General features: G+C 33.4%; 1 protein-coding gene across 2 annotated transcripts in view; it reads right to left on the reverse strand.

Annotated features, from left to right (window-relative positions):
* Positions 1–6,148: 6,148 nt before the first annotated feature.
* Positions 6,149–10,325, reverse strand: part of LOC106296053 (rop guanine nucleotide exchange factor 14-like) — a 4,934-nt gene continuing 757 nt past the window's right edge. The window contains exons 2-8 of one of the 2 annotated variants that reach the window (XM_013732099.1): positions 9,546–9,781; positions 7,968–8,369; positions 7,728–7,882; positions 7,583–7,657; positions 7,231–7,500; positions 6,807–7,157; positions 6,149–6,720 (exon numbers count right to left, since the gene is read on the reverse strand). In XM_013732099.1, the coding sequence (XP_013587553.1) occupies positions 6,358–6,720; positions 6,807–7,157; positions 7,231–7,500; positions 7,583–7,657; positions 7,728–7,882; positions 7,968–8,369; positions 9,546–9,621 (1,692 nt within the window). In that variant the 5' untranslated portion in view covers positions 9,622–9,781 and the 3' untranslated portion in view covers positions 6,149–6,357. Of the gene's footprint in view, positions 6,721–6,806; positions 7,158–7,230; positions 7,501–7,582; positions 7,658–7,727; positions 7,883–7,967; positions 8,370–8,438; positions 8,544–9,545; positions 9,782–10,325 lie in introns of those variants that run through there. The other variant, XM_013732100.1, reaches the window with a different exon arrangement.

The following is a 10,325-nucleotide window of genomic DNA, read 5'->3' on the forward strand; positions in this document are numbered from 1 at the left end:
AGTCAAACCAATACGTTTTCCTTCCGTGTTTTAGTTGGAAAGCATCAGTGTTATCTTGACAATATGGACATGATAGCCTTCCATGCGTTGTCCATATAGATAACATACCATATGCTGGAAAATCACTTATTGTCCATATAAGTACTGCCCGCATTTGAAAGTTTTCTTTACATGAAACATCGTATGTTTCAGCACCTTGAGCCCATAGTTGTTGCAACTCATATATTAGTGGCTGAAGAAACACATCAAGTGATCTCTTAGGATGCTCTGGTCCGGGAACGAGAATGGAGAGAAACAAAAACTCTCGTCGCAAGCACAAGTTTGGCGGTAAGTTGTATGGTGTAAGAATGACTGGCCATAGATAATACTGTCTTTGTTTCTCCATGATGATACCAAATTTTGTAACTTCGTGTAAACCCATTCAAATATAGATGAGTCCAAACATCTCACTCTTTAATAATCTTTCTATTTTTACAATTAGAGCAAGGACATCTTAACATACCCGTTTCTGCTTCCGGTTGTCGTTGAACTAACCCCATGAATTCGGTTATACCTCGTTGGTATTCTTCCGTAATCAATCTCGTGTTCGGATCTAAATGAGGTCGATCGATCCAAGAACGATAATAATTTGAAGAAGACATGTTTTTTCAATCAAATTCGTGTGTAAATATAGTATGTGAGAGGATGAAGAAATGGAGTGAATGAAAAGGTTGGGGGGGTGCGGGTATTTATAGATGAAATGCTGCCGACAGTACCGAGGAAATTCCGACGGAATCCCGACGGCAACGGCTCGCTAACGGCTATAATATATCCTCGGATATTCGTCGGTGTTTTCCGAGGAATATGATTTCCTCGGTATTTCATCGGTATATTCCGAGGAAATTCCGAGGAAACCCAAATTTTGAGTTTTCTCGGAATTTTCTCGGAAATTCGTCGGAATATTCCGAGAATCTCATTTTCCGTCAGAATATCCGTCAGAATTACGCTGTTTTCTTGTAGTGATTTGACATATTGCTTAAACTTGTAGAATAACACGCATATATAATATTTTGATAACGTCTGCATTCGATTTTAACATGTATAGAATCCCGTTAAGGTGAATTATTTATGTGTCTGAGTAGGTGCCTAAATTCATACAGTATTATAATAATGTTAATATGGAGTCTGTTGAGTGCATGAAATATTCTTACGTGTGGGTGCATATTTGTTAAAATATTTGGTTAACTATTGATTATCAAGCCATGCTACAATACAGTATATATCTGTGAATAAATATTTGGCCATCAGCTAATTATTTGGTTTGAAAAAAAAAAGTGATTCAAGTTGGTTTAGATGACTATTAGTTTATGTGCATACATGTTTTATATTGATGTCTGCTAACAAATTGCCATATTTATATGAACAAATTTTAAGTGTTGCAGAGATTCTACTAGCCGAAAAACATAAAATGCCTTAAAGATCATCTTTATGTCAGATCTTCAATTGCCATTTTACCTCTATTATCGAGATAAGTACTCCCTCCTTTCCCGAAAATAAGATGTTTTAGATTTTTTATTTGTTCCATAAAGATAGATTTTCTATATGTTTAAGGTACTTTTTATACTTTTAAAAAACATTAAATGAAAATATTTGAATTGATTTTATTTCATTGGTGAAAAGTTATTAGAAATTGTATAATAAAGTAAGAGAAAAATTAAATTATAAACATTTATTGAATTCTTAATAAGCGTGAACACTTTAAAAATTTTTATTTTCGATAACAGAGAAAGTATTGTTTACCTATCATGCTTAATATTGATTTATAGTCAAGTAAAGTTTGATTAGATAAATTAATTTATATATGTCATCTGATTTTGTTTGAATATTCAATGAAAATAGTCAATATTAAGATGGTTAATGACATGATAGTAAACGGCTAGTCGATAAAATAATTACTACAATAATATTATCTACTTTTAATGTAGTAAAATACTTGTGATAATACATATTTCTATATAATTTGACATATATATATTTTCTTATTATATTTTAATACCATTATATACACGAGAGTTTTAAGCTGAAGGCTTGATCTTAAAAGATCCATTAGTTTTGGAGAAAATCCTAAGAAAGGTATAATCACCCGAAGTGATTACCTAAAGCTGATTATGTATATGCATCTAAAAAAAAATTACAAGACCAAATCTGTAAATAAATCCAACTATGTTGGATGTTAAGTTTAAAAATAATTTTTTCTGAAGAAAATTTTAAAGATGCATATGTATTCAAAAATATAATATTTTAGACAAGTAATGTTGTCCAACATACATATAATTGAGAAAAGAAATTAAAGAAGTTTATACTTGTATCTTGTCTCCTTGAGACTCAGAAAATCAATGATCTATTGATGTAAGATGATAAATCACGTCTAGTTGATCATGATAATTCTCTTGAAGAGAAGATGAAATTTTAGATTGAGAAAGAAAATCCACATAAATAATATTGGTCAAGAAAGTGAACATAAAAGCGGGTGTAACGTGAAATATGGATATAAGTAAGGTCAAAAGCCAAAGAGTTTCTTTATAGAACTCATATTCCCACTTGAAGCTGAGAAAATAAAGATGGTAGAAGAAATATGATTCAATCATCTCAAGATGAAAAAAAATAAATTATTGTGAATACAATAGAAGGTAGCATAAAGCTTACAAACTATTTCAAGAAGAGGATACATATATGCTCCAGAAGAGTAAATAATATTACTGTACATAAGAATGCAATTTAAAATCTTTATTTTATTTTTATGTCTCAAAAGTTAGAAGGATCGAAGAAAGAATACATGACCCATGTAGGGTATGTTGTTGATTCAAAAAAATGAGATTCATTCGAGATTGATAAACCTGTAGTATTATCATCTCGAGGGGAAGAGTTAAAGAATCTCACATTTTATGATAAGTGAAACATCCAGAAGATTATGTTTGCATCAAAACTAAGATTGATGAATCATTTTCAAATTAAATCTGAGATTTTGAGACACTTATGTTGAGACAATAAGCAAAAGAAATGATATATACATTTCAAATCAGAAATATTTCTCAAAGTAGTATAAGTATTTAAGAGAAAGTATCTACAGCCTCTTATATATTGCACTACACAAAGATTAGTGTAATGGAGATAAAAATATAGTAAATCAGAAGTTTACAAAATATTTGGCATGAAGCAGTTAGACCATTTTGGTTCAGTAATGATGCGAAAAGATACATAAAGATTTATGGGAATATTCATTGAAGAAGTAGAAGATTCTTGCGAATGATTTCACATATGTTGTTTGCTCATAAGATAAAATGGTAATACAGTTTTCACCAGCCAAAAGAAGTAATTGGCATGAATAAAAAAGATGTTAGTGGACTGATCACCCACTGTGCATCTTTATAATATTGGTGAATTCATGTCTTAAGTATCTGACATGTTCACTGAAAATAAGTATTGAACATTTGAACAACATAATTTGCATCAAGCCAACAAGTAATCACTAGTTCTCCTAATTGGTATTGGGTCTTAAACCAACCATTTTCCATCTAAGAATGTTGGATGTGCAGAATACATTCCAGTTGCTCCACATAGAGCTTAATTAAGATGAGTTTTCTACTGAGTTGGGAGTATATGTTGGATATGAATCTCCATTCATACTTAAGAATTTAGAGCCATCCCCGAAGGATATAAGTAAGGCTCGATTTGAATGTTAAAATTGAATTAATATATCCAACATAAGAGAGAGAAAATAAACAGCTGAAAAGAAAATAAGTTGAAATGAATTATCAATGATCATCGGACTAAAGAGAATGTGAAATAAAAGTCCAAAAGATAATTCAGTTGTAGAGCTTAGTAAAGCAGTTGCTAGACACATTTACTAACCCATATAGATAGAGTGATCAAGTTACATATACAAGCTGTAAATGCTCCAATAAGAATAGATATTCTAGAAGAACAATATCAAACTGCTAGTCACGCCTGCAGCGTGGTAGACATGTTGGTTCCTAAGATAAGAATCCTCGTATATGAAAATGAGCGTATATTGATAATGGTCAAAACGAGACAATATAGTTTTGAATGATCTCCAGAAGAGACATTAAACATGACTGAAAAAAATTCAGGTACTTGAGACATTGAAGAGATCTCAATAAGTTATGTCATGTATGAAATAAAATGGAACCGATAAGCAAATCGACGTCGATGATATCTATACCTACAAAGTAGCAGTTGATATGATGATTGAGAAAGAGGATCATGAAAGAGTCTATTGAAAAGTGTACACAAAGAAATGATTGACCAAATTAGAAAGAAGCAATATACAAAATACAAACTCTTGTGAAAGAGAAAAGTATTTGGACCAGTAGTCCATACACTAGAAAGTGTAAAACAAGTGGGAAATGATTTGTTGCTCATTGAAAGATCAATATGAAATCGATTGTGAGGAGACATATTCTCATGTGGTAGATGCAACTACTTTCAAGTTCCTTATTAGTCTGACAATAAATGAAGAATTTGAATTATACGACCCATTAGAAACTGATAATCCCTAAATGATAGAATCCCTAAAAGATATAATCCCTGAATGATTGTTGATATCAAAATCATGTTCCCGGAAACTCTAGCTATTCGATCGAAATATGTTTTATGGGATATATGAAAATATTTGAAGTTAATCAATACATCTTTGTATTTATCAAAAGATTATAGATCAATAGAATCATTGATTTGAAATAATCAAAAACTCCCGAAGAGTTATATAAAAAATTGTATTTTGGAAGAAAACTCTTGAAGATACCATATTGTCTTAATGTATTCCAAACTGGAGATCTAAAAATGGGATGTTATCATAAAGATCATTAAAGGAATTTATTTAAGATGCTCATACATGTTTGGTCCTCAAGTACCATACTAAAAAGTAATATAAGTAAGTTACTAATCTTTCAAGATGTGATTTCATACGACAAGAGATAAAGTCATAAAAAAAAACTTTTACAATAAGAGCATGAATAACTCGTAAGTACAAGATAAATGATAAGATGAGTGTATGTAGAGATATATGGCTTGAAGTCCAGATAGACCAAAAATTATTGCCTATGTCAAAAGAGAATTTTGGACCATAAGTCTAAAAACTCTATATATTATGATAGGAATCAAAAGAATTATTCTGCTGAGCTCAATTTCCTGAAGAGATATATTTGATCGGAATTTATATCCTGAAAATATTAATTCCAAGGGAAGAAATATGAAAGTATGTGTGGTTCTACTTTTTTTCCTCATCATAGTTTTTTCCTCCCACTGGATTTTTCATGAAAAATTTAAACAAGGTAACAAATAACACACAAATGATAGACACCCAAAGTGAATGATATCATTTCAAATATGAAAGTCTATCACCATTCTAAATCCATTGAGATCATGAGTCTTAGCAAGAATCAACATGAGTCATATCAAGATTCATGCACTGCAGAAGAATGACAATGTTCATGTCCTACAAGTTCGTTCAAGTAACATTCCGCTGACTTATTCACCAATGCACTAACTACTGCTACTTTCAAGAAGTCAGTTCATCTAATCGGACTACGTTGTCACAAAGATCTCGACGTATGTACATATGAGGGGAAGTCATTATGCGCTGCACTCTTTTTCCCCTAATCATGTTTTTTTCATTGGTTTTCCTGATAAGGTTTTAACGAGACAGCATCTACGATGTTTTGAAAGCACTTCGGTATACTGGACATCAAGAGGAAGTGTTATGAATATTATGTGATGTCCATATTGAAAGTCTTAGATTTACTTGATTGTCAAATCTACGTGTTCTCCAAGTTATACTTTGTCTCCAAGCTATTAATCCTATATAAAAAACTCATTACTCATGAAATAAGACACACCAATTCCTCTCTTGTCTTCTTTGTTTATAACAAAACTTTATAAATTAACCATAATAGTCCAAAAAAGTATCCACAACAGTCATCATTTTCATAAGAAGAAAAAAACAACTAAACTACAATAAATTTTATGTTCTCTGATCTAATTGATGACGAATCATAACATGTGTATTGTATAAATAAAGATGATAAAATATTCATATATTGTGCTCTGAACTCTCTAAGATCAATTGTAAATCTGGTAGAAGACATGATTTGAAAAGATAATAAAATTGAAAGTTCATGTTTTTTTTTCCTCCACAGTTATGAACAAAATTGCCAATATTCATAGTTTAGAGCATGTTATCAATACATTTACAATATCTTAGACTCCATAATTTAAAGGGACCTAAATAAATATAGAAAAAAAGAAGAAGGAGAAACTTCAGGTGGCACGCATCGAACTTAAGTAAAGCCCTCTAAATCAAGGCGAAGCATCAGGCGGTACTTTGCTCATACACCAAATCCTACTGCTCCTACTTGGAGTTGTTGCATTCACCGAACTGACCTTAGCATCTGCGAACAAGAAATCTAAACCAGTGTCTGTCTCTATCCCATCTGCTCTGTTCATGTCATCTGTTAGAGAATGCCTTACACGAGAGGAAAGCAAAGGCCTCTCAGGTGTTCTGTAAAGATCACGAGAGCTAGGGAAACAACTCGGTGGCGCAGGAGAGTTTGGGTTACTTAAAGAATCTTCTTTCAATATTTCTCCCATTCTTGAAAGTATCCTGTACGCCAAATTAGCAAGTGTTCTTGAATATGCCTCAAGAACCGCATGACCTATGTCCTGCCAAACACAGAGAACAAGGATCATTCTTATTGCAAAGAATGATCAGGAGTTAGTTAGTTAGTTAGTTCTGTTTTATGTCTTACCTTGCCATACTGAATCTTTGTGGCATCAAGAAACGACTGCGGAAGATTAGGGTACTTGGATTTGATCTGACTTCTAAGTGCTTCTGCTCTGCTCAAGACTAACTCATTCCGACCAGTGTCAGACAATGGATCTTTACCAAATGACCATGGTGTCCTCGCAGGAGATTTACCGTTGCTCTCTTGCTCTGTAATCCTTTCCTTCCATGCAAATATAGCAGATTCTAACTTGTTAACAGTCTCGAGTGCAGTATGTTCCGCCCCCAGCTTGAGTGATACAAGGATTTCATCTATTGTTCCGGATTCAGCAACCAACATTTTGTACAGTTCATCACCCAGGCTGTTCTTTCCAGACTGTTACAACACACAAGAGTTTAGAGATAGTTGTTTAATTATCACAAGGGATGAAGAAGAGAGGAGAGCTTACTTTGGGTATTGCTTCCTTGATAATGGATGGTACTGGCATTTCAAGAAGAACGTTTTCGTTTATGGACTTTGTAGCTTTGAAGACTTGATAAACAACTTTGCCCTTGTCTAGCAACTTCTTCCTTGCTGAGTTAGAGAGACCAGGTTTGGGCACTTGTGGTGATGGAAGCCACCATCTCTTGCTCTCGCTTGTAGTCTTGTTCGTCCCCTCAGCTCTACTACCGGTTTCTGAATACCAAAACTCTGTGTTCACCATTGAGTCCAGTATCTCCTGTGTATTTTGCGATGATCAGAGGCAAAAAGAAAGAAGTGTAACGTACGAAGTAGATCGAAAGAAAAGGATAATAGCTTACAATTAGCATGGAGTCCAGTTTCTGAAGAGCTGGGAGATTCATGTGAATGTCTGCACGTGCTTTCGGTGTCATTATCTGGTTGAAAGAAGAAAGTTTCAGTTTAGTTTCTTCCTCTGGAGTATATAAACTCAGTTTAGCTACATACCTCAATTGATCTTCCATTGGCATCAGTTTGCTTAGTAGGGACTAACTCAATCATGTAGTTAGTTGGAGAAAGTAGCCAATCCATTTCTCTTCTCCATTTCTGTTTCTTCTCCTCACACAAAGGTTCCAATTTCCAGAGCTCGCCAAATATCGAGTCTGCAAACTCCCCAACAAACTTTTTAGTAGAGATACATACCAAAAGATCATAAATGGTTAAGTGCTAGGATAGATTAGGACATACTAGCGAGATGTGTAACAGCATTTGACAAAGCCAAAGCTACTTGGATACCCTTGCATCCCCCAGTGACATCCTCGCCAAGCAATAGCTTTGAGAATTTCTCCTTCATAGCTTCCACATCCAAATGGCAGTAGACATTGCTGCTTGGTTTCTCCTTACCATCAAAATGTTTGGACCTTCCGGGTAAGTTCAAACCATCGCAACTGCGCTCCTCAGTCTTCATTGGTAACCATTTTGAAGAAAAAGAGCTGGATGCCTCTTTGCTTGATGAACAGCTTGAGAATGCATCATCGTCCAATGAATCTGTCAGGCATCCGTTTGTTCCACTCTCTTCTTCTTCTTCTTCTTCTTCATATGATTGATTGTTGATAATACAAGCTTCCAAGCCGTCGTATGTAATCATTCCTGGAAATAAAAGGGTACACTATGTCAACATCTTGGAAAGATAAGTTAACATGCTTTAATGGACTATACCAAGTTGAGAGTACTTAGAGACCATTCAAACCACCACCACCTTCACATCTACTTATAGTTTCACTCATCAAATGGGAATCAAGAAACTGGTAGTATGTTTATGGTAACTAGTGTTGTAGAATACATGAAAGAAAAACAAATGATATAAAAAAAAGAGGAATCAAAGTCGTTGTGTTCCACGAGTCTTTAATAGCTAAAGTCAAGAGTTTTGTTAACCCAAGACTGCTAAAACAAATTTAAATGCTTACTTTTCAAAAGGATGTGTATATAAAATAATCTCAAAAACAATGAGTTAGTAGTATCCCCATGTGATGAAATTTCTATACGGACCCACAAACGAAGACTTCAATCACTTGTCACGAGTCACGACATATCCATTTTTTCAAACGTTCACAGCATATTGTTTAATCAAACACCAGTGTCGTGATTTAATTATCATATCTACCCTTGAAAAGATGAAAGATACCTGCAAGTCACTGACTTTGTATATGTATTCAAGTGTATATGAATTCTTCTTTATTTATGAATCCACATTTTACTTGAGTTCAATTTTCTTTATGAACGTTTAGTCTTAATGACCATGTGAAACCAAATAACTAACTACCTACTCTTGGAAGTTTCTGAATAAATATAATCAATGATCTTAAACAATTGAAAAAAAAAAACATAGAGGCTCTCACTACTAGTCTAAACCCCACATCCAAAGAAACAGGGTTTGGTCTAGAGTAAAGGTCATTGAATCACACAAAATGATCTCACATCAAATTGAAAGTATGCATTGATGTCGCGGGGAAAGCTACAGACTTCACGCCCTATTTATTACACGAATGACCGGGTTGGTGTAGATCTTTAAGGGTCTGTAATTGGTCCCATACCAATCACAAACCGGTCACATGACAAATGGAGTGACCACTCACATTTTATTTGAAAAAACAGTTATAGTCTAAATATTCCATATCATGTGTAAGCAGTAAACACCCCCATTAATGAAAACACCTAATAGTTCTATCTTCCAGTTTGTCATTTTATATCAAGTTAAGATTCAGACTTTAATTAAGCATGATTAGTAGTGTAAGAATGAAAGATTTGGATTGATAAGGTACTTACTATCTTGTTCATCGAAATCAATGCTAATCTCCCTATCCCTGCTGCAGCAACCCAACCTTCTTCTCACCAGCATCATCTTTTCTTTCTTCTTTTTGTTAATTCTTTGTGAATCTTTCTTAAAACCAGAGAGAACAAAAGCTACCAAGTTTGCGTTTCTCCTTGTTTATTACTTAAAAAACAAGTCTTCTTCTTCTTAATCAGGTGATACTATTAAATATACCAACACCATCTGGTCCCTGTAAGCATTAAAGAGTTTTTTTTTTTAACTCATATGGAAAAGAAAGTTAACAACTAGCAGCAAAACAAAATGGTTAGAATGGCCTCTTATCATTTAAAATATAAAGAGAAAGTAAACTTTTAGTACTAATGTTTTTAAAGAACAATGACTTTGATGTATGTTGGTTTCTTTCACTACCAACTACCAAGAACCTGCAATCCAACCCCAATGCACCAATGAATCGTGGAAGAAGACAAAACCATGCTCTAAATTTTAAATTGTAAATAAGAAAATCAGACACAAAGGAACAAGAAGAGAGAATTTTTCACTGTACAATAAAGATTTAATTTTTTACTAATCCCTTTTCAGGGTACTAATAATATTTTTTTAGGAAAGGATCAAAAGGAGTAATGATGTAGAGCTTTTGCTAAAAGGAGCTACTTAAGATAGCAATATATATCTGTAATTAATTTCTGCATTCTCAATTATTCCCAGAAAAAAAAAACATGGGAGTATCTTAACAGCTTTGAGCCCCAAAAAAATGGCAAAAAAAAAAAAAAAAA

This window comes from Brassica oleracea, chromosome C5, assembly GCF_000695525.1.
Source record: "Brassica oleracea var. oleracea cultivar TO1000 chromosome C5, BOL, whole genome shotgun sequence".
Lineage (NCBI taxonomy): Eukaryota > Viridiplantae > Streptophyta > Magnoliopsida > Brassicales > Brassicaceae > Brassica > Brassica oleracea.